The sequence below is a fragment of the Nicotiana sylvestris genome, chromosome 1 (genome assembly GCF_000393655.2).
Source record: "Nicotiana sylvestris chromosome 1, ASM39365v2, whole genome shotgun sequence".
In the NCBI taxonomy this organism is placed as follows: Eukaryota; Viridiplantae; Streptophyta; class Magnoliopsida; order Solanales; family Solanaceae; genus Nicotiana; species Nicotiana sylvestris.
The window spans coordinates 149,096,899-149,124,693 of NC_091057.1; the positions used below are offsets into that span (position 1 = coordinate 149,096,899).

Sequence of the window (27,795 nt, forward strand, 5' to 3'; positions counted from 1 at the left end):
TATGATCATATAGAACTCTTTTACCACCCTTTTTTGTGTATTTGTAGTCGTATTATTTTTGTCTACTTGAATGATTATTTCTCAAATCATGATATCCAAAGAGCAGGCAGAAACGACTGAAAACACTCTTGAACATTCAAGGAAGTCCAATTTATTATGGAGATGGCAAAAAAATAAAAGCTTTCACCAAGTCTATTTCAAGAACTTGCAATTTTACTGGATTTCCATTTTCTCTTTTTGCCTTTATATTCTTATTTTTCAGTTTTACTTTAAAAGATCAGTTTAGTGATGTTTTGAGGCTCTTTAATTACATATTTTTTTATGCCAATGAAAGAAATAGAAGGAAAAGAAAAAGAAAAGGAAAATAATTAGGGAACAGATTCATAAAATTTGATTCCGCTGATTTAGGCAATATATCAATTATTTATATATATATATATATATATATATATATTCCCTTTTTATTCCATGTTATTATTATTTTCAGATATACTCCTAAAAAATAGGAAGTGCTCGAAAATGGTGAGTGAATAGGATGGTCGTTACAACTTTACTCCTTGGAAGGAGTAATCCTTTTTACGATTACGGAAAACAACTCTATGCATATACATAAAGATCAATTTTTCTTGACTTTTTTTTTCTTTCTTTACATGTCCTTTTAAGAAAAAGAAAAAAATATACTAGGATGTACATATTAGACAAAAATCAAACATCTCTTGCGACTAAAAATCTTAAGTGCTGAAAAACTAGAAAAAATATAATATACTTCATATTCGGATATTTATAAAAGGATTAGTTTATATATCTTGCGCGGATAAATTTACTAGTTTTTATATAATTTTATGTTACTTTATACTGTATCACTTTGAAGAATTAATTTAGAATTCTTTTAACAAAAATTATCAAATTCCAGTTATAAATCCCAATTCTGGAATGCGGTAACTAGCTGAATACGATTTATTACATATTTTTCCTCAAACGCCGTGGATATCAGAAATCTCACTCTAAAATAATTGAATAGACGAGCCGCGTCTGAAAAATATAAATACTATAAAATGCTGGGACTACGGCATACAAATCTGAAATCCCACCGAGCTTTCCCAATCAAGCCTTAGGGGGTTGTTCTCACTACAGCCATCTTCATCAGCATCACTGGTAACACTTCACATTCACACCTCAATTGAAGGATTCAGTTCAACTTCTTCTCAGGTCTTGACTTCCTTTTGATTCCCTAAGATCTTTTCAGTCTTGAACTCCTTCTTGCTCTTCTCAATTAACCCATTCGAATCCCTCTGCATTTCGGTACTTACTTCAAAGCCTAATTGCCTTTTTGACTCGTTCAAATTTCACTCAATCTTGTGCTAATTTAATTCTAAACTCGGATTTTTGTTTTCCCCCCCTTCAGTTGGTGAATGCAAGTGTGAGCTGCCATGGAAGAGTAAGTAATCCTTAATATCTTGGCTTTGATATCCGCTCTTTTTTCGTTTTGCTAGTGTTTATAAGACTCATATATAGATCCTATAGTTGGTTTGAAGTAATTAATAAGTAAATCTAAAGTCCTTTGGCAGCCAAGTTTAAAGATTCTGGATTTTTGAGGAAGTTTTAATAGTAGAGTTAATTATTTGTGTAGGGAGAATGATACAGAGCTGCTACAAAGATTTCGGCGAGACAGGCGGATACTCTTGAATTTTATACTTTCAGGAAGCTTAATCAAGAAGGTGGTAATGCCTCCCGGAGCTGTTTCCTTGGATGACGTGGATCTTGATCAAGTGAGCGTTGATTTCGTCCTCAATTGTGCAAGAAAAGGTACGGAACAAGATACATACTCTACATATATGGGTTATAGTTATTACATTAGCAGTTCACTTTATTCAACTAGTTTAGTTGCCTTATTTTATTATTTGTTTCCTTTTATTTTTTTTGTAGGTGGACTCCTTGAACTATCTGAAGCTATTAGAGATTACCATGACAGCACTCTGTTCCCTCATATGGTAAATTCGGACATGCATATACATTAATTTCTGCTATTTATGAATGTTCCAGTTCCTGAGGTTGATCTATTATAGCTTATAATTATTCCATTTAGGGGATTGTTATACAACACTTCTACATTAATTTATGCTATTTATGAATGTTCCAGTTCCCGAGGTTGATCTATTATAGCTTATAATTATTCTGTTAGGGAATTGTTATGCAATACTTTTTGCCTATTGCAAAGCACTATTTCGCGCCTTCTATGCACACCAATTTTATTTCCATTCTTCAATGATTTCCTTTTGGTATAAGAGTAATGCAGGTTCAACTGATGAATTCTTTCTAGCTACAAATCCTGAATTATCGGGTTCGCCTCCAAGAAGGTTACCCCCGCTTGTCCCTGTTGCCACGCCATTACCAAATTTGGCAACACTGTCAACGTCAGAGTCCGTTGATACTGAACCATTTGAAGAGCCGTCTAGTCTATCCAAATCCATGTCTCTTAATTCCACACAACAACAAGAGTTGACAGTTGATGACATTGAGGATTTTGATGACTTTGACGATCTAGATGAAGTTGACAATAGAAGGTATTCAAGAAGAGTTCTCAATGATGCTTCTGATCTTGTGCTTGGATTGCCTTCATTTGCCACCGGTAAGCATGATTATTTTAGGTGTATATGCATATGGTATTGAGTGGACTGGTTTTTCAACTTCCATAATTTTGTGGCCGTTTTTTGCAGTATTGGGTTGAGATTTGTTTGCTTTTTAGCTCTAAGGTGCTATGTATATAGTTGGTTATACCAGAGAAATAAAGAAGATCAGGAGAGTCAGAGTAATTCGAGATCATTCTTTGATGCTATATTTGCTCTACTCGTTACTTTATGCTTATGAGGCTGGCAGATGACTAGGAAACCATTAATAGCGTCGATGTTGATGTACCATATAACTGCTCTAGGTTAGTCTGCAAGTTTCATCCACCAAGTTTTTTCCATGACCAGAAAAATCCATCTGGAACCGACCCTTTAGGCCAACCACAGCCTTTGAAACTCAGGGATGATGGGCCTGCCCCTCTACTCTTCTCCACTTAAATACCAGAGTTAGTTCGCTTGCTGCAAGGCTCAAACTCGTGACACTAGACACAAATCCCTCAACCTTTGCCAATTGAGCTGACCCCTGCAGGAAACTACACAAGGCAAACAATTTTCACCCACCAATTATGAATTTCAATTCTCATCCATGTTAACTGCAGTTTGAGTAATGCACCTCGGCCATGAATGTAGCATACTTTATAGTGGTTTAATGTTGGGACAATATCTGTCCCCTTTCTACTAGGAGCATAAGAAATCCACCAGTCTCCAGCAGACTTGTGTGATTTTTTTGATATTCTAACTTTGTCTAGCTGATGGGCGTTATTGAAAATTTAGCTGTAAATCCTATATGTGTTTTTAACTTTTCTAGATTAGAAAGAGTTAGCACTCCCTTGATGCCACGTTAATGAATTTCTGACCTTTAACAACCTGTTAACTTTTTCTAGATTTTCTGACTTGTAGAATTCACTATCTTTTTTTGAATTGTTCTCTTCTCTTGCTTTTACGTGGATGGATAGGAAATACTAATACCTGCATTTTTTCGTAGGTGTTGGCGATGATGACCTGCGTGAAACAGCATATGAGATCCTCTTGGCTGCTGCAGGAGCTTCAGGGTATTTCTGCCATTGCTTGCAACTTCTCCCATCTGATTAATTAAAGGTATTTAATATGCGTTATGTATGCACAGGGGCCTTATTGTACCATCAAAGGACAAAAAGAAGGAGAAGAAATCTATATTGATGAGGAAGCTGGGCCGGAGTAAGAGTGAAAATGTAATGACCCAGTCCCAGCATTTATCTGGACTGGTCAGTTTGTTGGAGACGATGCGTGTCCAGATGGAGGTAGGAAAATAAATGACCATGTTACTTTTTTTATCTGTACTTGTAGTCACATTCTTAATCAAAATGCTCATTCTATCTGAAAGATCAGTGTACTTTGTAAGGTTAATCACGGTCACTGATTAACTTAAGCCTAGAGAAGGGAAACGTATGCAGAAAATGGAATTTCTCAAAGTCAGCTTTACACTTATGTTATTTACCAAAATTTAATATGTATGGGAGATATATCAGAGTGGTCTCTTTCTAGGGGAGGTATAAGGCAGCGAATATCATTCTGGAAACAGGGGAAGGTCTTTTTGGGAAGATAATATGAAAAAGATCACTAATTGCGTAGAGAAAGGAGACAGTTGGAATCAATCTAGTGACAAAATGCAAAGAAAGGGGAACTCTGATGTAAAGAGTCCCAAAATTTTCACTCTGTCAGAAGTAACAGAATCATGAGCAGTCCCAGAGTGGAAAAAGGACTAGGGATGTGCAAAGTACTTTACATTAGTCACTCTAACATTCTGACATTAATATATAGGTAATGGCTAGTCCAACACTTTGGGATATGCATCATTGAAGTGATCCTAAAGCTAATGGCAGTACAAATTAGTTGTACTTTCGTAATGGCTAGTCCGAGACTTGGGTGCATCATTTTGTGAGACTGCCACTAGCCTTAATTCTGTTATCCAATTTTAGGGCAGTTTTCTGGTATAATTCAACAGTCTCAGTTGCCCAAGAGACTGCCTCTAGCATTTTTTATCATCGATGAGTGAAAAATTTGAGACTCTTTACATGGTGACCACATTATTTAGGACTCTTCAAGATCCATTAATAGGGCACTGTCCGCAAAGTAAAGACGATGGCTACAAGTTCCATTGCTCTTTTTTTTTTTTCCGTTGGGGGGCAGAGGGAGCGCTTTCTAATTGAGTGAGAAAACTGTTAAACCATGATTATAGATTTATTTAGTTATGTCTTAATCTTGTTAAGGCAGGTCTACAACTCTTAGCTTGACTTAGAGTGAAACTCGTAGATCTAAAAGAGAACGGTAGAATGGAGTTACTAAAGGTTGATATAATGTCTTTGAACTGAGCAGTAGGCAACGTTTAAAAAAATTATTATGCAGCGCTCTGTTATTTAGAAATTTCAGTGTCATACTTAATGGGTTCTTACCTGATTATTATGTACAGATTTCTGAGGCCATGGACGTCAGGACAAGACTTGGGCTCCTTAATGCGATGGTCGGAAAAGTGGGTAAAAGGATGGATACAATCTTGATCCCATTGGAATTGTTATGTTGTATTTCACGAACCGAGTTTTCCGACAAGAAGTCGTATATTAAGTGGCAAAAAAGACAAGTAAGCGCAGTCTTTCCACTCACTATAAAGATGCAATTTTTTTCTCCCCTCCTTTTCTTCCTAATTACTGTAATGAGCTTTGCAAAGTTGTTAATTTATGTGACTAGATTTGTATGAAACGTATTTAACATTTCTGTTACATATTTCCTTTTCTGTCAGTTCAGTTAAACATGTTAGAGGAGGGGCTCATAAATTATCCTGCCGTAGGATTTGGGGAATCTGGGCGAAAAGCAAATGAGCTAAGGGTTCTTTTGGCTAAGATTGAGGAATCTGAGGTGTGTACTTTTCTCTCTGTCCTACTTTTGGTGAAGACAAATTTCTGGTTTAATTATATATACTGAACTTAAGTATCTACAATACTAGTTTGGCCATGAGCACTGAACTTTAATATTTGAACTTCAGATAAAATATTAAAATAGTGGCCGGAATGTATATTTCAAGGAAATACTGGTTTCTACTCATAAATCTTCAACTTTCACATTTTTTTTCCAACTTGAACATCAAATACTCTTTTATTCAGCTTCAACTCAAATATTATCCAAATGCCTACTTACTTTCTAGTCTCAGTGGCGGACTTAGGATTTGAAGGTGGAGCGTGCACATGCTTTAACGTACACCATGCCACCGAGTTTGAGTAACATTATGCATTCAGTTGGTTTAGTTAGTTTCTAACTGACTTTTAGTTCGCAAACCAAGAAACCAATCAAACTGAAATGACTTTGCCTCGGTGCAGTTAAGACTTCAGTATTTGATTAAGTCTAGTGATCTCTTATATTTACCTAATAAAATTAAAAGAATGAGCCAGGAAACACGTGTTCCTCTATCATCTATACAAACAACAAACTAACAACATTATTTTTGAAACTATCATTCTTGTTGATGGGGGAATCACAAATTAAATCATGATTAACCAAGTTGCCTAAAGGTCGATGTAATGAATGTAAATTTGTGGCAACCCTAGTTGGATTCCATTTTCCTAATTTATTGCCCGAAAAAATATTAAGTATCTTAAATAGTAAATAGATGGATTGGAACTGTGGATTCATGCCACTTCTTTCAAACAAATTAAAAACACTTTTGATTTACTTGAGAGTTTGGTTTTGGAGCTTGATCATCATATGTCAAATTATAGAATTGCTTAGAATAAAAATTAGAAATGGTAAGAGGGTTTTCATCTTTTAGATTGGAGGTTCGCTAATCCATTTAGTTTCTCGGTTGTAAAGACGTGTCTATAATTGTAAACTGACACGTTTTATCTTCTGGTACTTATATTTATTCTTTTTTCTTCTTTGGTACTCTCCTCAAAAGGATGTTCTTTTTTAAAATCTTATATTGATCCATGGAAGTAGTTCAAGTGACATGCTGTCTTTGATGTTTGTTCTTGTTTGCTTGTTTGATTCTCTTTGTCATTGTTTGTGCACTTTCATCTTCTTCTTTTTTTCTCAAACTAAGGTTTTGATTTCATATACTATGAACACCTGTGTCTGGAGAAACAATGTTACAAGAAAAAAGTGCTTTGTTATGCTATAACGTATGATGTGCTATAAAATTTATTATTTCCTTGTTTCAGTCTTTTCCTCCTCCTGCGGCTGAGCTGCAAAGGACAGAATGTTTAAAATCGTTGAGAGAGATTGCTAATCCACTGGCAGAAAGGCCAGCTCGAGGTGACTTAACTGGTGAAGTATGCCACTGGGCGGATGGTTATCACCTGAATGTCAAATTATACGAGAAACTACTTCTCAGTGTTTTTGATGTTTTAGATGAGGGAAAGCTTACAGAGGTCAGTTAAAACCCACTTGAAGGTCATTCTCTCTTAACAATTTTGGGATTCTATTATAGAATTTCTTGCCATTCTTGCTATGCCTTATGGTGCCAGGATAAAGATGGCCATCATGCTTCTTGTATATTAGAAAGTAATTCTCTTAGGTTGTTACCTTTCTCAAGAAAAGGAAGAAGGTAATATTCTTAGGGGTCATTTGGTTTGCGATCTAGTTATGCACGTTAATAATAGAGGGACATGGTGAGTGAAGGTGTTAAAAGGGATGATTCCCGCAATCACATGAAAGGAAGTTGTCTTGAAAAATCTACATTCTCCTGGAATCCACGCCGACATAGCAAAAAATGGGGGACAACAGAAAGGATTTAATTAGGCAATACCTATTAGTTGGGGCTATATTTTGGTCATGTTAGTATGGTTACTTTAGGTCTTATGTCTTCTAGGGGTCTTTTAGTCTTATCTGAGATTTATATGCATTTAGAAAAGAAATAGAACTTTTAGTACATTTTATTATTATTATTATTATTATTATTATTATTATTGTTATTTTTGTTGTTGTTATTATTATTATTGATAATATGGGTCTAAGTGCTTAAATGGAACAACATGATTGGTGAGGATCATGTAGCCGACCCGAACTTGCTTGGGATTGAGGCGCAATTGTTGTTGTTTTATGTGAAACACATTCACTTGCTTTATCGGCAATATACTGAATAGTAGTGCAAGGAATGATATAATGCGAGTACATTCCTTTGGAAATCCATTTATAGGTGTGAATGACTAATTAATGAACTTCATCTTTTCTCATCAGGAAGTTGAAGAAATTTTGGAGCTTCTTAAGTCTACGTGGCGTATTTTGGGAATCACAGAAACCATCCACTACACTTGCTATGCTTGGGTGTTATTTCGACAGGTATAAAATGACAAAATTGCTGGTTTTTATTCAGAGTTGCTTAAAACATTACTAGCATTTGCTTGACTACTAACACACTGATGGTATACCAATTGTTTGGACTACATTTTTCTTTATTAATTATTAGAGTGGATATGGACCACAACCTCTATGGAATATTGTGGCATAACCTGCAATTTTCTATTTAGAAAAGAACCTGATATTTCTTGAATCTATTCTGCTTGAAGAACCAGGAAAAGCACGTGCCTTCCAGCTGACTGAGTTGCTAAAAACATGGAAGGCTTCGTTCTTTCTATGCTAGTTAGCATTGCTGATATCCTCTTGGAGTACTTCTTGGCTTTTGTTAACATTCAATGTCAATTTACTTTTTTGCATAAGATGAATCTGCGGGTGACCAAGAGTTGCCATCATTTCACGTTCTCGTTTGTTGGGATGACCTTCTTGAGTATTGATTGGTTAGTTTAGATGCTTCATCCTTATGTAAAACTAATGATGCATCAAATGTGATGTTGTACTTGCTGCTCCCTACTTAGCGGCCATTTTGTACGCCGTTTGTGGAACCTATAGGAACCTGATTTTAATTATTTTGATTGCATTTTCGGATTTTCCTGCTCAAAATTAACAGTACTTTGTATGAAAAATACCACACGCTATGTTTCCTGACCTTAGGTATTATGCGTTTATTAATACAAGTATTAACAATTCCTTGGTGAAGCTACCAAAGAAGACCAAACTTCCCACCATTTTGAAGTACCCTTGGTTTAATTTATTGAAGATTTTGTAGCCTGCCTACTGTCTATGATTAGTCACTTATGTTTCTAACTTATTATAGCTGAATTTAGGTGATTACTTGAAATGTGTGTTTTATTAAAGTGCAAATAATCTTCTTGGTCCAATGTTATTCTTAAATTCCTATTCATCTCTTTGTGTTATTCAACGAAATTTATTTTTCAATGAATCAAATGTGCTATTATGGTCCAATTGAAACTCACTGAACTTCACCTATCGGCAACTGTGGTTTTTTATGATACAAAATCCTCATCCTCTCCTCTTTCCACGTTATTTAACTTCTGCAGTTTTAAGTAAAATTTTCAATCGCAATCAGCGATAGGTTTTTGGAATTGTTAGGCAATTGCTTTCATCTTGTTTTGTCAACTGTTTGTAAAATCGAAGTCCGGACACGTTGCAACAATTTCTTTCTTCCTTGGTTACCCTTATTTCAAATGTGGTTGCTTGGTTGAATCTGATGGTTCCATCAATTCCTCTTTGCTTATTGTCTGGTGCTTGATGGTCCTATTTCGATCTGTGCCCCTTGTGTTGTGCAGTTTGTCATCACAGGGGAGCAAAGGATCTTGCAATATGTCATTGAACAGTTGAAGAAAATACCATTAAAGGAACAAAGGGGACCACAAGAGAGAATGCACTTGAAGAGTTTGCATTCTAGAGTTGAAATTGAAAAGGGATTTCAAGAGTTGACTTTCTTGCAGTCTTTCTTGTTGCCTATATCAAAATGGGCTGATAAGCAGTTGGGCGACTACCATCTCAGTTATGCTGAGGTTAGTGAACAAATCTGTTTTACTTTGATCAGGCGATTGCAAATTTTTTGCCCATGCTAAGTCTTTTTTTAAAACTTATGCATTTATATGAATGTCTTTTCCTATTTTGAATTTTTGTTTTGTGGTAATACAGATGCTGACCAACTTAGAGCTTGTGGCATATGATATAAATCTCGTTTTTTATTTTAAAGCTAAGAAACTAACTTCCAAATTACACTTTTCCAATGAATAATGGTTGCCAATATGTCAAATTTTCTGCCTTTTCTGTTGAAATTAACTCCATTTAGGATATTATTTACTTCTATTTAAGTTACATTACAGAAAAGCTGTGTCTAAAAACTTGTCAAATTTTTTAAGTATTCAAAGCCTTAAAGGACTCCCTAGTTATACTGTCTGGACTATAATCAACAAATCATTGAGATGTGAGACATCTCACTAGAGAGATAGAGTTTCATGTAGTGAGGTACAACAACTTTTGATGGATTCCACATTGTTCTGGGCTGAAACAATATGGACATTTTGTTTTTCGCTTGTCAATGCCGCTTTTGATTCTCCCCTCCTTCAGATGATCAGCAATTGAGATTTTTGTGAAATGAAACAAAATGTCCATAATAGTTTGTTGCTTTCTCAGGCCCAATCCTCTGGGTTATTCCAGGCCCTTGCCCCGGGGGTGGGGGGTGGGGTGGGGTGGGGGGAACAATGAAAGACAAGAGAGCATACGCAGGAAAAAATTAAAGAATTCGAACCTAGAATCAAGTTCCGTTCTGTCTCAGCACACAATCATGAGAAGAAGAATAACAGCTAGTCTGAATAAACATGGCCAGTTGTAATTTAGATGTAAAGGAAATTGAGAAAAATCTGTGGTTTTGACAGTCAATATAGTTACTTACGTGCTAATCAGGGCTTGGAACCCTGCCGCAAACGGAAGTCTGGTATTTAAGTGTAGATGGGTAGAGGGGCAGAGTTAATTATTAACTGAATTTTGAACTGTGTACCACTGCCACTCGGGGATCTCTCGGTTATCTCCCCTCCTCCCCCAAACCCCCCAAAGAAAAAAGTTAATTACGTGCTAGTTAGTGATGGTGGATTAGTCAATATCTTGTATGTCTGTGTAATGTTTCCTTATATAGGCCTCTGTTTCATGTCGTATGTGGTGCAACAATTGTTTTCATCGTCATACACCATTGGCAGTTCAGAGCTGCAGAGGTTTTAATATGTTATTCTCTGTTAATATAACATATAACTTTCAAAGATATCTTTTCTGGTTTAGTAATGGTTATTTTGATGAAAGAAAAAGGGGTTAAAACCGCCGTTTTCAAGGTGTAAACATTGGGTACCTCAATGAAAGATGTGATTTTCTAGGAAAAGCAACCAAGCATTGTGGTAATTGGAATCTCATATGTGCTCCAAAAAATTTCCAAAAAAGGAGAAAAGGTTCCAGGAATTTGTGAAAATGCATCTTATCCCTTCAAAGGCTGTTTGTTTCTTTTAGAGAGAAAAGATACCTTGTAGTTCAAAAAAGACTCAGTTTGCTGATGTGTTTCACTTGATAGTTACCTTTCCTATAGGTTTTAGAGAGTTCATCAAGTGGAAATAACTCATATTGACATGAAAAGAAAAACAAGAATGTGCTCACATCTTAGTTTTGTTTAGGGGTCCGCAATGATGGAAAGCACTGTGGCAGTTGCTATGCTTGTTCGAAGGCTTCTTTTAGAAGAACCTGAAACGGTATGTCTGAGTTACCTACTGATTACCTGTTTCTGGTGAAATATTTTAAGTTTGTTCTGGCTGAAATAGAATCATATGTTATATGTGCTGTCTGTTCGTTCACTATAAACCATAAGAGTTGCATACATTGACGCTTAGAAATAATAATGTCGTATCAAAATTTGATGTTTGTGCAGGCAATGGAATATGCAACAATATCAGATACAGAGCAGATAGAGTTCTATGTGACATCTTCAATAAAAAATGCGTTTACAAGGGTAAATTGTTTCTTGTTGGAAAAAGAAACTATACTTGGTTGCTGAATATAATTACTGCTATTGAAACCTTTTGCTATGTTGGCTTGAAGTGCAAGTCCAAAGACTGATTAAATTACCCTAACTGTGAAGTGCAAGTTGTATGAGTGGTTAGATTAGTTTCTTCAATAAAAATGCGTTTAAAGTGTAAATTGTTACTTGTTGGAAAAAGAAACTATACTTGGTTGCTGAATATAATTACTGCTATTGAAACCTTTTGCTATGTTGGCTTGAAGTGCAAGTCCAAAGACTGATTAAATTACCCTAACTGTGAAGTGCAAGTTCTATGGTTGGTTTAATTAGTTTCTTCAGATGGTAGAGGACCCTAACTGTAGAGTGCAAGTTCTATGAGTGGTTAGATTAGTTTCTTAAGATTGTAGAGGTCCTTAACTGTGAACTTCCGTTTGCATTGTTGGGTCATTAAAATCTTTTCTTTTCTTCTTTATCTTCATTTTCTATTTCGTAGCTAAATATGAATGTCATTGCAAAATCTTCATTCTGTACAGCCTAAGGAGCTTCTCTGTTCGAATAACATTATATGTACCAATAATGAAGAATGTTAAGGGATGGGCATGACTGGTTCAAGAGGAGGATTTGATTAACTGTGTCTAGCCTTCAGATCATATAACACTTATAGCCTGTTTAGCCAAGCTTCTAGAAGGAAAAAAAGTGCTTTTGAGGAGAAGCAAAAGCAGTTTTGGAGAAGCAGAAAAAAGTAGCTTCTTTCCAAAAGCACTTTTTTGAGGAGCACTTTTGAGAAAAATACACTTAGAAGCAGTTTTTTTAAAGCTTGGCCAAACACTAATTGCTGCTCAGAAGTGCTTTTCAAACTAATTAGCCAAACACAAACTGCTTCTCACCAAAAGTACTTTTGAGAATAGTTGTAAGTGACCCATAATGCAAGAATCGAACTTTCTCTCTCTTCTTTCTTAAAGCTCTCAGGCACACTCCCCGAGGAGCCTGAGAACAAGGTTTTCTGTGAATCCATATACACCATTAAAGCGCCGATCAAATTCCGACCACTCCCCTGAAAATAGCTCCGGTAAATCACACCCACGCGCCCCCACGCGCAGCCAGTCGCCGGCGAGGACAATGCCACGCGCCGGCGCGTGAGCACTTTTCCGGCCACTTTTTCAAAAAATTTCATTTAGACAGCACACTCACTGGGGAATTCCGACAAAAACCATATAATCCTTTCTGAATTCCGACAACTTTTATTTTACCGGTTGGTAGGAACCTTCCAGAATTCTGATTCTGGTTTTTTCCTCTTTCATTTCCGAGTTTTTCTAGCTCACTGGGATAACTTCCAAACAAACTTTAACTTTCATAAGCTGAGTAGTTGGTTCAGTACAATATGGGAGACAACAGGATATATTTCAACACAGGATTCAAATCCTTTGACATCACCAGATGAAACTCTAACAAAGACACATGGTTCGAATGGGTTGAGAGAAGTCGCAACATGATGAGAAGATCATCCATGGGCAGAAAGGCAATGGAATGGATCTGCTTTGCACTTAATGAAGCCTCGACAGATCAAAACAATCTAGTGAAGAGATGGAAGTACAAGGAACAAATGACAGAACACTTCTGTACTAGGAAATATAACGCGCATGGAAGATATATGAGTATTCTGTCACTGAAGGGAGAAGGGAGGTCAGTGATAATACTCCCAGAGTTAACTCTGAACTCTGGCTGGAAAGACATAGCAGCGAAGATACAAAGATTCATCTATCAGACCACCAGGCAGATTTCCATAGCACCACCCAGAAACAATGTGGAAAATCTCCCGTATGCACAAGTAGTTAAGGAGAGTAAATGGCAGTCCAATACACTTCGAGAGGCAAGGGTCAACACGAACAACGGGGAAATCTCTGTTATGGAACCTACTGGAGGAGAGGATACATGCCTACTAAAAAGATGCATTATCGGGTCTTTTGGGAAAGAAATCAATGAGAGACCCACTTTAGCAGATATAAGGCGATGGGCGAGTGCTTCATGGAACAAAGCATACGGTGTTAATATATATGAAATGACAGGAAACTTGTTTCTTTTCGAATTTCCAAACAGATTCATGCAGAGCAGATTGTGCAAGGAGAATGGAGATGGAAAAAATTCAAGCTTCATCTGGAATGGTGGAATCATAATGCCGGTTGCATTCCAAACTCACAAATTGAGGAAACATGCTGGATTAGAGCCATGAGGATTCCTTTACATCTATGGTCACAAAAGATCTTCAAAGAAATAGGAGATCTCTGCGGGGGATGGTTAGCTACAGAAGAAGAAACTGATCTCAAAAACCATCTTAAGTGGGCAAGAATCAAAATTGTTGGTGATGGCAGAAAGACTCCCAATGAGGTGGGGATTGAAAGAAACGGTACCAAATTTTTCATCCCAATCTGGGCTGAAAGAAAGACACGGTATGAGCTTAACACTGGTAAAGGAAAGGCAAGTGGACAATTTACACAAGGTTCAACCTCGATGAATCAGGGAAGTAAAGTGTCAAAAGACAAGCTGAAATCCTATGACCCCGATATGGCTGCACAAGTCATTTTTAATGACCTCTCGTGTGAGATATCTGATGATACTGGGCTGAAGCCTTTTACTGAGGAAATGGGAGGACCCTCTTACTCGGGGGCAAAAGAGTACTCTCCAGGGGACCAAATCATTAATGTGAATCTAGAAAGTATGCAAAAGGAAACAATTACCAGTTGCAATCAGTCAGAAGGAGGAGCAGTTTTGGCAAGATTGGAACAGAAGGAAGGGGAGCGAAGCATAAACTCAGAGATGGGGAATGATCATGTGGGAAGTACTGTGGAACACCTAAAGCAACTTAGCTCTATTCAAGAGTGGGAAATTGAGGAGGTGAATCCTATAGCGGTTCAGCAGCACATTCCATCACTGGATAAAGACATGGATGCAACAATATGGGTCCATCAAAATATGATCAAATTGGGGAAAATGTTTGGAGTAGATTTTCAAGGTCATGAAGAAGAAGCGCTGGAGTTGCTAATGCAAATTGACAGCTGCAGAAAGGTAAGAAGGGTGGAGACAGAGTTGGAGGTGAAGAAACAAAGATTCAAAGGATCATTGGAATTAAAAGGGTTAACTTCTTTCGATGTCAAATTCAAGAGTGATGGGAAAAGAAGTAGGGGAAGGGATCTATCAATCATTTCTATATGACGATCAAAGTAATTTCCTGGAATGTAAGGGGATTAAACGATAAGAAGAAAAGGGAGATAATAAAAAGTCAAGTACAAAATTGGAGGGCAGACATTATTTGCTTGCAAGAAACAAAAGTCGAGGGGGATATCGAGGAAATAGTCAGGCAAATATGGGGTGGTAGATGGGTGAGGTATGCATGTTTAGAAGCGAGCGGCACGAGAGGGGGGATTTTGGTGTTATGGGATTGCAGAGTATGGAAAGGGGAGGTGTTACAGACTGGTGCATATACTTTGACGTGCAAGTTTGATGCTCTTCTACAGAACTTTCAATGTCACATAACAGGAGTGTATGCTCCAAATTGTAGAATAGAAAGGAAAAAAGTATGGAGAGAAATTGGTGCAGTGAGGGGATTGATGGAAGGTCCTTGGGCGGTTTGTGGCGATTTTAACGTTACAAGGTACCCTTCTGAAAAACGGGAATGTTCAAGGAGGTCCAGAGCGATGGTGGAGTTTTCGGATTGTATAGAAGATATGGAGTTGATAGATCTACGACTTGAAGGAGGAAAATATACTTGGTTCAAAGGGGACAATCATACAGCGGCGTCAAGAATCGATAGATTTCTCATCTCAGAAGAATGGGATGCAAGGTTCAGAAACATCAAGCAATCTATCCAACAAAGGTTGATTTCGGATCATTCACCTGTGGCTCTAGACTGTGGTGCGTGGGAACAAGCTAAATCATACTTTAAGTTTGAAAATTGGTGGCTGAATGTGGAAGGCTTTGAGGACAAAATTAGAGAGTGGTGGGGATCTTTTGAATTCTCAGGAAGACCTGATTACATTTTAGCTTGCAAGTTAAAAGCCCTCAAGGGCAAGCTAAAAGGATGGAGCAGAAGCTACGAAGGCAATTTGGGAATGCAGAAATCAAATTTGCTAAGTAAACTAGCAGATTTTGAGACAACGCAACAACTAAGAGCGTTGACAGAGGAGGAATCAGTCAGGAAAGCAGCCACTCTAATGGAGATTGAGGTGCAACTCAAGAATGAAGAATCGGCATGGAGACAAAAATCAAGAGCTTTGTGGCTCAAAGAAGGGGATATGAATACAAAATTTTTCCATCGGACTGCAAATGCACGCAAGAGAAACAACAACATTGACCAAATAATGATTCGACATGAAGTAATCGAGGATCCAGGAAGAATAGAGGCCGAGATCATTGAATTCTACAAGGAGCTTTACACAGAACCTGAACAGTGGAGACCAACAGTCAATTTCGAAAATAGTTCAAGCATTACTGAATCAGAAAGGGAGTCTTTACAGAGTAATTTTGAGGAACAAGAAGTGTTGAGCAGCCTGAAGATGTGTGCAAGTGATAAGGCTCCAGGGCCAGATGGATACACAATGGGTTTTTTCAGAAAATGCTGGGACATTTTGAAGGAAGATATCATGGCGGCTTTAAACAACTTTCATTGTCAGGAGATGTTTGAGAAAAGCTTCAATGCAACATATATAGCTTTGATTCCAAAGAAGACAGGTGCGAAAGAATTGAGAGATTTTAGACCGATCAGTCTGATAGGGAGCTTCTACAAACTACTCGCAAAAGTTTTAACTGAAAGACTTAAGAGGGTGGTTGGGAAAATTGTCGATGCTCAACAAATGGCGTTTATCAAAGGAAGACAAATAATTGACGCAGTGATGATTGCTAATGAAGCTGTGGACTCAAGAATAAAGAAGAAAGAACCTGGAATCTTATGCAAATTGGATATCGAGAAGGCCTATGATCATGTGAACTGGAGCTTCCTTCTAAGAATGTTAGAACAAATGGGTTTTGGGCAAAAATGGATTAGATGGATGAAATTTTGCATATCTACTGTGAAATTCTCCATTCTTATAAATGGATGTCCTAAAGGTTTTTTTCATTCACACAGAGGTCTCAGACAAGGTGATCCTTTATCTCCTTTCCTATTCATCATAGCCATGGAAGGATTGAACAACATGATCAAAACGGCTAAAGTCAGTGGATGGGTTAAAGGCTTTGAGGTAAACAGGAGTGAGGCCAACAATCTAGAGATCACACATCTCCAATACGCAGATGACACTCTAGTCTTCTGTGATGCTGAAAAAGAACAACTTAGATTCTTAAGGATCATTTTGGTCCTATTTGAGGGAGTATCATGATTACACATTAACTGGAGGAAGAGCAATATTTTTCCTATTAATGAAGTTGACAACATGGGGCAACTGACTCAGATATTGGGAGGAGAAGTTGGATCCCTACCAACAGTTTACCTTGGGATGCCTCTTGGTGCAAGGTCCAAATCAAAAGAAATCTGGAATTCAGTCATAGAAAAGTGTGAGAAGAAGTTGTCAAGATGGAAATCGCAATACCTATCATTGGGGGGTAGGCTAGTTCTAATCAACTCAGTATTAGACTCGCTACCTACTTACATGATGTCTTTGTTCCCAATTCCAGCAGGCGTTTTACAGAGATTGGACAAACTCCGAAGAACATTTCTTTGGCAAGGCAATAAGGAGAAAAAGGTCTTCCATTTAGTCAATTGGAAGACGATAACAATGGAGAAAAAACAAGGTGGAATGGGGATAAGGAATTTGAAGAACCAAAGCAAGGCTCTCAGAATTAAATGGTTATGGAAGTACTCCAAAGAACCCCAATCTTTATGGTCCAAAGTGATCAAAGCAAAGTATGGTGAAGAAAGCAACTGGGTGTCTAAAAAAGTCAGAACATCACAGGGAGTTAGTGTGTGGAAATCCATCAGAGAACTTTGGCCAATAATGAAGAATCACTCCTCCATAAGAGTGAACAACGAAAGGAACACATCATTTTGGAATGATAACTGGTTAGGAATTGGAAGCTTAAAGGAAAGATACCCAGATATGTTCGGGTTAGCACAAAACCAGCTTAAGACAGTAGCTGAAATGAGGAGTTGTCAAGGATGGGAAATAGCTCTAAGAAGGCAGCTGAATGACTGGGAGATAACAAGATTAACTGACCTCTACAAAGAGCTGGAAGCATTTACAGGATTACAAGAAGGGTTGGATTCAATATGGTGGGTGAGGAACAACAGAGGGGTGTACCGAGTGAAGGATGTATATAAGATTCTGAATCATGACAATCAACAGGTAGACACATGGCCTTGGAAACATATATGGAAAACAAAGATTCCATACAAGGTAGCTTGCTTCACTTGGCTACTAGCAAAAGAAGCGGTTTTAACCCAGGATAATCTCATAAAAAGGGGAATATCACTGTGTTCAAGATGTTTTCTGTGTGGGGAGAATGCTGAGACTGTCAACCATTTGTTTCTACATTGCAAGATTACAGACCAACTATGGAAAATCTTTATTAATCTTAGGGGTATTTCATGGTCAATGCCATACAGGATTAAAGATGTCATTTATAGTTGGGAAGAAGCTGGAGCTGAAGCAACTAGCAGAGATAGATGGAGGACTGTTCCGGCATGTATTTGGTGGACAGTCTGGAGGGAAAGGAACACTAGATGTTTTGAAGACAGAAGCAATCCACTGCAGAAGATCAAACTCAATTGTATTCTTCTATTTTGTTTTTGGTGCAAACAGATGTACACAGAAGATACATTGACAATCATAGACATACTAGGATCCGCTAGGTTTTGAATTAGATTATCTTCAAATTCTCTCAATGTAAATTTGGTTTCCAGTGCAACCTATGTACTGATTTTTATAATATATACAATAGTTATCAATTCAAAAAAAAAAAGTACTTTTGAGAAAAACACTTCTCAAAATAAGCTGATTTTTGCAGCTTGGCCAAACGGGCTATTAGTCTCTGTACTGTATGTCTAACTTATTCCATTCTAATGCCAAATGTCCAAAGAATTTGAAGCTCAAAGTCTCTCAGACCAGCATGACCTATTAGAGGTAGAAGGCATGTCCCTTTTAATAAAAGCTTCAGTAACAGAAATTAGTAGTCACTTTAATATGCTCTGTGACCAGTTAAACAGTCCATACAAATTTCTCATATTTTAACATAGACTGTAGTTTTACAATAATCGTATACTAAATAGTCAAGAACATACGAATTTCTCATATTTTAACGTAGACTGTAGTTTTACAATAATCCTATACTAAAATAGTCAAGAACATACGAATTTCTCATATTTTAACGTAGACTGTGGTTTTACGATAATGGTATACTAAAATAGTCGAGAACATAAAGGGATCAGAAAGGACCAAGTGCACTTGCCCAGGTCTTCTCTCTTTCTATTTCACAGCTAACATGTCATGAATCTCGTGAGATTATGGTGCATTTCTGTTGAATACGCTTCTTACATGAAAGGACAGGGTGTTTCATATTTCCCGACAAATGACTGTTTGCAAGTTCATCCAGAAGTTACATTTGATTGATTTGCTTCCTATGGTTCTAAACAACACAAGTAGACCAACTGTCCCCCTGCTTGGTGGACTTCCCCTCTTACTAGAGTGCGGAGTTGATTATTGGGGGCATCTAAGAATGCTCTGTGCATCATAGCTAGTTCTTGGGTGTTGTTATTCAGTTCCGTGTTTCCTCTAGATTGGCCATGAATGAAATTTCCCTGTTCGTCATGAATATTCGCTTTATGCAGATAATACACGATGTTGAGGCAATAGCTCATGCAACAAATGAGCATCCTCTAGCATTGCTTGCAGAACACACAAAGAAACTCTTGCAAAGAGATAATACTATTTACATGCCTATATTATCTCAAAGGCATCGTAATGCTGCTGCTGTTTCTGCATCCATACTTCACAAGCTTTATGGTATCAAATTGGTATGTTAATGATTAATTTATCTCCTGGAGTTCTAGTTTAGCTTGAATTATTCATGGTAATATGTTTAGTATGGGGGTTTGAGTGAATGTCAATCATTCAGAGACCATTCCTTGAAAATGCGGAACATCTGACTGAGGATACTATAGCTGTCTTTCCTGCTGCTGATAGTCTTGAGCAGTATATAATGCAAGTTATCATATCTACTTGTGCTGATGGAACTTCAGATGCTTACTGCAGAAAGTTAAATTTGTTCAAGGTTAGGAAACTCTTCCTGGCTTCTTTATATATTTTATATTAGATTAACTTAGGGCGACATTGTTTTGCCAAATTTATATTGGGCAGTTCCAAATGAAAGACTTATGGCCAGTAAATTAAGTAAATTAAGCTTATTGGATTTACCGTCTTCTGACCTCGGCATTCTAAATGCTCAGAGCCTTTTTTTTGGTTGGGGTAGGAAAGTTTTGCTGATAAAGTTGCCATGCATCATGCTTAATATTTTCATAATGAATTTGGTGACTTTCTTAGCTTATTTCTTGATTTATTCTAGATTGAAACTGTATCTGGGACATTGGTACTCCGATGGGTGAATTCACAACTTGCAAGGATTTTGAATTGGGTTGACCGGGCTATTCAGCAGGAGGTAATAACTAAGGGAGTTGCTAATTCTATTGATTGTGTTTCATTGAACAATAATATCATTTAATTTTTTGCCTCGTCATTATAATCCTTCTACTCTCTGTGCATATATCATTTACCATTTTTCTACCTCATGTCTTATATCCTTTTTTTCAGAAGTATAAGTTAAACGGGGCATCTCCCCTTTTCAATTCACTGATATGATAATAAGAATAAATTGAGCTCTTCCTTCTAAACAAAGACTCGCCTTTTCGCATATGAAGTTATTAAATTGGGCGTCTCCCCTTTTCATTTCACTGATATGATAATAAGAATAAATTGAGCTCTTCCTTCTAAACAAAGACTCGCCTTTTAGCATATGAAGTTAATTACCTTTTTGTGGGTTTTCAGCGGTGGACACCGGTTTCCCCTCAACAAAGGCATGGAAGTTCAATTGTTGAAGTCTACAGGATTGTGGAAGAGGTTCACAAATTATACTCTGTTCTTTGCATATATGTTTTTCTCAATTTTCTGTCTTTCCCAGGATCAATTTTCTATCACAATTCTGATTTCCACGCCTTAAGTTTATCGTGTTTCTTTATGGCATCAATTGATAAACAGACACGGTGAATTTATCTGAAACTTGTTTTCAGCAACATATGGGTGGATACTTTAATGTTACATGTCCGTGTTTAATCCATAAGTGAGAATCTAGGATGATGTAGTAGTATTCAGTCTTTATTTACCCTTGACTGCATATGCTAGTAGATGTATCACGGATCTTCCATAGATGTAGAAAAACAAATGATTTTGTTTAATATAGCTTTTAAACAGTAGAGAATCCAGAAGCATGTCGATATGACCGATACAGATTGGTATCACAGTAATATGGAAGAAGAGTTTCAATAATTGCGTCAGCAACAACAAAATTTATTTCTTTATTGATTTGCTTTATGTACAGCTGAAGTTTATCTTAATATATGTCAGGCAAACAACTTGTAAATGGAAACTGGACTTTGAAATAGTAGCCCATGAAAGCATAATGCTCCATGAAAGAAGCCATATCTAGCTTCTTGACTTTTGTGCTTCAGAGCGAAGTTTGACACCAACTGCTCTCAGCTACAAGATGAAGTTTGTGTGTGTCCTTCGTGTCCATGTTATCTCTAGCAGCCTAGCTTCTTTTTAGTTTTGGTTAATATGGTGAAACTTAAGTGAAGAATACTTAGCTTCCGGAGTACATACACTTGTAGATCTAAAGGCTTCTGAAGCTCCGGTTCCCTATCTGGTGCCGGGGGGGGGTGGACATTTTGCTTTGATCATTTGATTCTGATATGCTCACTGTAATTTACAAATGCTTTTATACGATACCAAATTTTGTAACGAGTTGAACTATTTTGTCACTGCAGACGGTTGATCAGTTCTTTGCTTTGAAAGTTCCAATGAGGCCAGGGGAACTGGGTAGCCTCTTTCGCGGCATTGATAATGCATTTCAAGTATATGCAAAGACCATTTTAGATAAGATTGGTATATTGTTGCTTTCTGCACAATCTTAAAGAATTCTTCTTTCCTGAAACTTATATACCTGCTGTTTCAGTTTTAGCTTAATTATCCTCCCGGTTCATTTTGTATCCTGCATTATGGTTTGATGAATGATATATCATATTAATGGATGGACGGATTATTAAATCTTCCAATACCGCGGTATTCAAATCCATTTCACAGTAGGGAGGGGAGGGGTGCCTCTTTACAGTTTCGAAGCTATCCTTCCCACTGGAGCTGTAAATATTCTGTCCGATTAACTAATAATTGGAAAACCTATTTCCCTCTTTTCTGGCTCACGTTATGGATGGATTGCCAATTTATCCGTTTGACAACCCTTCATCACCAGCCCAGTTTTTCATCGACAGGATTTAACATGTTCAATCTTCAAATAGCTTTGAAGCTTGTGTTTAGTGACTCTCTTTTTATTGACCTTCAAAAGTTGTACCATGCTTTATTTCTTCTTGCATTTTCATATCTTGCATATGTTTCTTCAGAACTGTTTACCACTAATTCAAACATACATATTTCATCGTGAACTTGCAACCATATGTGTGCAGCTAATAAGGAAGATGTTGTTCCACCTGTGCCTATTCTGACAAGATACTCAAGGGAACATGGAATTAAGGCATTCGTAAAGAAGGAGTTGAAGGATACAAGGATACCGGATGTCCTGAAGTCTGTTGAAATTGACGTAGTGGCCACATCAACGCTTTGTGTTCAGTTGAATAGCCTTCATGTGAGTTAAACTTTTCTACCTTCCGCTTTTTGTATGATTAAGATCTCAAGCTGTTAATCATTTGCTCTCTGTTTCACTTTCCCCTTTTTGATTGGATCTGAAGGGTGTATCTACACTGGTTGAATTGGAAAAGCATGGCTCTGGCTAGTTTCATTAGCTTGAAGCTGGACTTTAAATCAACTTGTAACCTGTGTGATGTTGTGTTTCTGTCTTAAGCAATTCTAAGATCGTTTATCCTTACAGTATGCTATTAGCCAACTGAATAAATTGGAAGACAGCATTTGGGAGCGGTGGACGAGGAAAAAGCATCACGATAAATCGATAAGTAAGGAACAACTCCCTTTTGACTTTGGAATATATTGATATTATCTTATTATCTCCTCTTAGTATGTAATTCTAGATTTGCAGCTAAAAATATTTTCTAACAATTTTGAGTAATGTTAAGAAGCATTTGTCGTCTTGAAAAGGTGCTCTCCATCTTTAATCTTTCTATATAAAGTGGACAATTGGAAGTATCTCTTTACAGACTGCAAAGATAGTAGACAGAAAAAAGAACAGTAAAGGAAGACATGGCAGCAGGTGGAGAAGAGGAGACTACTTTTCTATTTTAGATTTCTGTTTTACAGAAATAGTTGGATGGATGTGTTGTAAGCCAGGAAAACCATCAAGAATATTGCTTAAATAAAAAGTTTAGAATATTAAGAATTAGAAAACTGTCCTTAATTCATATAGTTCAAGATTCTTATATAAGGAGCTCTCTTGTATGTAGTTAACCATCTGATCTCTATAAGTTTTTTCTCTCTTCTTTTCCTCTTTCACATGGTATCAGAGCGTACAATTTAGCAAACACTTGCGTAGTTTTCCCTACTCATGAATATCTACCCAACTAAAATATTTCCATCTTTCCATAAATTCACTATCTTATCCTTTGACCGTTTAGAGGCACCACTCTTACCTCCGGCGACTTTTACGACCGTAATGCACCTCTTATAGATGGTCATTCCACATCAGACCATTTGTCCTGCAACCTTTCAAGCAAAAATTCCCAAAACTTGTTCTTCTCTTCTATCTCTTCGTGGTATTAGAATTTGGATCTTGATTCCTTCCTCTAAAGTCTAAACAGTGAATTTTCTGTTACTGGTAAACAAAAAATCCTCTTTTTTATGGTATCAAAGAGTGTATTTAGATCTCTCTTCTAAACATTTAATTTGAAGTCACAATTTATTTTCTCTTCTTTTTCTTTGTGTTATTAGAATTCTGAGTATTTAATCTATTCTCTAAATTGATTTTTTCTTAGATAGAAAAATATTGAAATTTGTGATCATTGTTATAACAACTTTTTGGTACTTGTCAGCTGCCAATTCAAGTCATTGCAAGATGCAATTTTTTCTGCTGTGCAATTGCCATTGAGTTTTCGGGGAAAAAAAAAAATCTAACACTAATTTCTTTCTGGTGATGATTCAAGTAATTGTTTACGATTCCAGTGGCTCTTGTTAGTGTCTCTTGTTTACTAATAAGCAATCTTAAGTTGTTTCATCACCTTGAGTTTAAAGAGGACTCAAGTGAATCACTAAGAATTATGTTAGTACTTAGTCAAGAGAATGAAAAAGAATATTGCGTAGAATATTCTTGGAAATTATGTCATAATTAGGAATGCCGAGCATTACAAAACTTTTCTTATTTCATGTGCTGAGCACTTAAATCTTTGACTACGTATGGTTAAGCCTATGACTTGGCGTGCTTGGAATGTTTTGCAAAAGAAATTGGGGAAAAAAAAAATATGAATAAAGAACTGCAAACCTGTTTTTCTTAGTTGTAATTAAAAAGGGGACGGGGGAGATTGACTTGAAATCTATTTTCAAGCATAGCTGCTGTATATTCGATATCAGCTGGGACTTTTAGCCTGTAGAATCTAGATACAATTCTTTATCATGATGAATGCCACTTGAGTAGTGGTACTCTTTCCTCTTCTGGAAAAAGATTAACTTCAATTTTTTTCCTAACAAAGAGAGCCCAGCTGAAGAGACTGCAAGAAATTTACAGAAGAAGGACTCATTTGATGGAAGCAGAAAGGATATTAATGCCGCAATTGACAGAATGTGTGAATTTACTGGTGAGACTTTTGTTTTTATATTCTGTTTTTTCTTTTTTGGGTTCTCTGCAAATAATATAACTTTCAAGGATGTGTGGATTTACTAGCGAGAGACTTCTTCTTTGTCTTCTACTTTTTTGGGGTTCATTGCAAATAATTCCTAACTCATTTTTGTCAATTTTTGCAGGAACGAAAATCATTTTCTGGGACTTAAGAGAACCATTCATTGAGAATCTCTATAAACCGAGTGTTTCTCAGTCTAGGTTGGAATCAGTAATGGATCCACTTGATATGGTATTGCGTCTTATATTTGAGACTATTCTGTACATAAGTAACATCTTATAAATGTGGAAAAGGGGAAATGAATTAACTTTTGATGAAGTCCAGAAAGGGGAAAAGGAAATAACTTGTAGATATTTGTGATGCAATTGAGTCTGAAGAATAACAGCAAAGAGTAACTATCCCATGAAATTCCAACACTGATGAACTGATCTCTGTTGCTCCTTGATGTGCTGCTCTCTTTGCACCTTATCTCCCTCTTGTGATGGAAAGAAAGTACAGCTTAGTAATTTTTGGTCTTAAATGTTTGTTCAAACCTCTCTTCTAATGAAATGTTGGGATGTGGAAGGTTGAACTATAATTGCTGCAATAGAAATCTGATTCATAAATCCCATCTCAACTTCGTTTATGAAGCACCGGTTTTGAACCGTTAGAAACTGAAGTTGAATTTTTTTTTCCTACAATGGCATAAATGACCTATAGTAACACCTAGGCTTGTAGGTACTATTGAAATGTGAGAGACAGTATCTGCATTCAACCTTCTGAGCAAAACGATTTTGTCATCTGGATCCCTGATTTAGATAATTGTAAAAGTGATACAAACATAATATGGTTTTTACTTGCATCAATCCATTTTGCTGAGCTGGAATGTACCTCCCACTTTTCATGTATACTCAGAAAAAAGAGAAGCACAGATGGTATAACTGTGAACTGTCTTCCAATATTTGCAGGTTCTTAATCAACTTTGTGATGTGATAATGGAGCCACTCCGTGATCGTGTTGTGACAGGACTGCTTCAAGCATCACTGGTCTGTGTACTTACTGCTGTTTGGTTTTTCTGTTTTTAACTGCAGTAATTTTTGAATTCTTTGGAAATCGTATTTCACCAGGATGGCCTACTCAGAGTCATATTAGATGGAGGACCATCACGTGTATTCTCCTTGGGTGATGCTAAGCTATTGGAGGAGGATCTAGAGATCTTGAAGGTATTCTAACTGGTTTTTGTTGGATATGCTCGAGACATTTTTTTATCTACCTAAGATATCCAAACTAATTTTTGTCTACCTGATATCTTGAATTAGTGGACTTACAATATGATTATTTCTCACCTATGCTTGCTGTTTGTTTAAGGAATTCTTCATTTCGGGTGGGGACGGGCTTCCTCGTGGTGTAGTTGAAAATCAAGTTGCACGTGTTCGGCAGGTGGTAAAGCTGCATGGTTATGAGGTTAGTTCAGCAACCACAATGAAGCACTAAGATTAGCAGATTTGACTGCATAAAAACTTTGGTACCTGTGGTTACTGATGCTTGTACCTCCTTGCTTCTCCATGCCTCTATTATGAAATTGGTCTGAGCAATATGCACTTTTCTCATACTTGTTTTATTGCCCCCAATAATGTGTAAATATAGCACTATCTTAACAGATATAAAGATTGGTCAAAGATGCTGTAACACTAATATCAATTCTAGAAAAAGCGATGGTGTATGTGTTTAAAAATCTGCTTGCTCCTCAAAGACTGTTTATTAAGGCCATATTTTGCACTAATTCTAGTGCATGTCTAAGATGATCTTATTTGGTCGTTATATATCACATTTTATGGTGATCCTTCTCTGCGACAATATGTTAAATGGATAATGTACTACGCTTGTTTTTTATGGTACACAGACCAGGGAAATAATAGAAGACTTGAGATCTGCAAGTGAGTTAGAAATGCAGGGCGGAAGAGGCAAGTTAGGTGCTGATACCAAGACCCTACTTAGGATTCTGTGTCATCGAGGAGAGTCAGAGGCCTCTCAGTTTGTCAAGAAGCAATTCAAAATCCCCAAATCTGGAGCTTAGTGTACTTGATCTGTATACATTTTAGTGGACCTAGCAAAACCCTCCATGGGATTGTAACATAGACAGTCAGAACTTTTAATTTTCTTTTATTTCTTATTTTTTCATGATCTCATTCGTCGATGAGAACAATCTGCTGCGACAGATTTTTTTCTTCAAGGCAGATACTTAAAGCATAGCTTCTTTTCTTTTTGTTCTGTTCATGTATATGTTTAGTGTGCATTTCTTGCTTTCTTATAACCTGTTCGGGAGGCATGTATATGTATAATTTCTCCTTTCATGGGAGAATACGCTTGAACTTCTATTTCTAAGATTTTGGAATTGAGTTATATTGCTCGGTAAGTGAGAGTTTAAAGATTACGGGTGATATAACTATGATATTTGGTTTATGAAAGAAGGAAAGGCAAAAGAAATTTTTTGCCTTCTAGTGGGAAAAATATCTAGCTATTTCTCCGTTCTATGGTCATTCATTTGCAAAGAGATTGCAGAAACGAGTTTTTGTTTAGTAGTTTACTTTCCTTTTTCCTTTAGTGATACCAGCTAACGAAATTAAAGGAAATCTAAGTATCCTAAAGACCAAATGAAGAGAATTGCTCTTGAACAGATGACTTAGGAAGAGAAATGATTCCGAGAATTTAGAGAGAAAAGGAGATATATTCCATTGAGAATCTAATACAATTCAATGAGCATTACAATAGCTGTGATTTCAGCTTATATGAGAGGAATTCAGCTGTAGCTACTTGTAACTAACTTGTAACAAACTAACAAACTATAACTAACTTCCGGAAAACTAACTCACGTAACTGCTTATCAGGTCCCATTTTATTCTGATCGTAACATCACTCTCCCCTTGAAAACAATCCTTGTCCTCAAGGATTAAAAGAAGGAAATTTGAGGTGGAACTCTTGCCAATCCTCCCATGTCACTGTCCTCAGGAGCAGCATTCAACCATTTGACTAGAACTTGTGTTGTGGTTTTGCCATTCCTTGGAGCTAGTCTTCTGTCTAAGATGGCCTCTGGAGTAAGTAGGACATGGCCATGTTCAACATGAACAACTGGAAGTGTAGGGGAAGCAGTATGAGTACCTAGCTTCTTCTTGAGCTGAGAAATATGGAAGTGGGATGGATCTTTGACTGAGGAGGCAAAGCCAAAGTGTATGCAACTTATCCAACCCTTTGGGTTATCTGAAAAGGGCCAAAGTACTTGGCTG

The 27,795-nt window shown here is 36.9% G+C and overlaps 1 protein-coding gene across 3 annotated transcripts; it reads left to right on the forward strand.

The window, feature by feature from the left end:
• The first annotated feature begins 1,067 nt into the window (after window positions 1-1,067).
• Window positions 1,068-26,914, forward strand: LOC104210199 (protein unc-13 homolog). Of its 3 annotated transcripts, XM_070169253.1 has the most exons (28): window positions 1,068-1,155; window positions 1,237-1,302; window positions 1,406-1,438; window positions 1,631-1,806; window positions 1,927-1,991; window positions 2,287-2,629; window positions 3,613-3,679; window positions 3,754-3,907; window positions 5,077-5,244; window positions 5,409-5,519; window positions 6,815-7,024; window positions 7,833-7,934; window positions 9,260-9,490; window positions 11,144-11,218; window positions 11,395-11,475; window positions 19,298-19,483; window positions 19,585-19,740; window positions 20,032-20,124; window positions 20,511-20,582; window positions 21,506-21,623; window positions 22,199-22,377; window positions 22,621-22,702; window positions 24,386-24,490; window positions 24,657-24,763; window positions 25,480-25,557; window positions 25,639-25,734; window positions 25,880-25,975; window positions 26,415-26,914. In XM_070169253.1, the coding sequence occupies exons 3-28, from the start codon at window positions 1,431-1,433 to the stop codon at window positions 26,586-26,588; spliced, it is 3,333 nt and encodes a 1,110-aa protein (XP_070025354.1). In that variant the 5' UTR covers window positions 1,068-1,155; window positions 1,237-1,302; window positions 1,406-1,430; the 3' UTR covers window positions 26,589-26,914. The 3 variants fall into 3 exon arrangements, with proteins under 3 accessions (XP_070025354.1, XP_070025344.1, XP_070025350.1); XM_070169243.1 differs by having other exon boundaries at window positions 1,072-1,302; XM_070169249.1 differs by lacking the exon at window positions 1,237-1,302 and having other exon boundaries at window positions 1,072-1,209.
• Window positions 26,915-27,795: the final 881 nt, after the last annotated feature.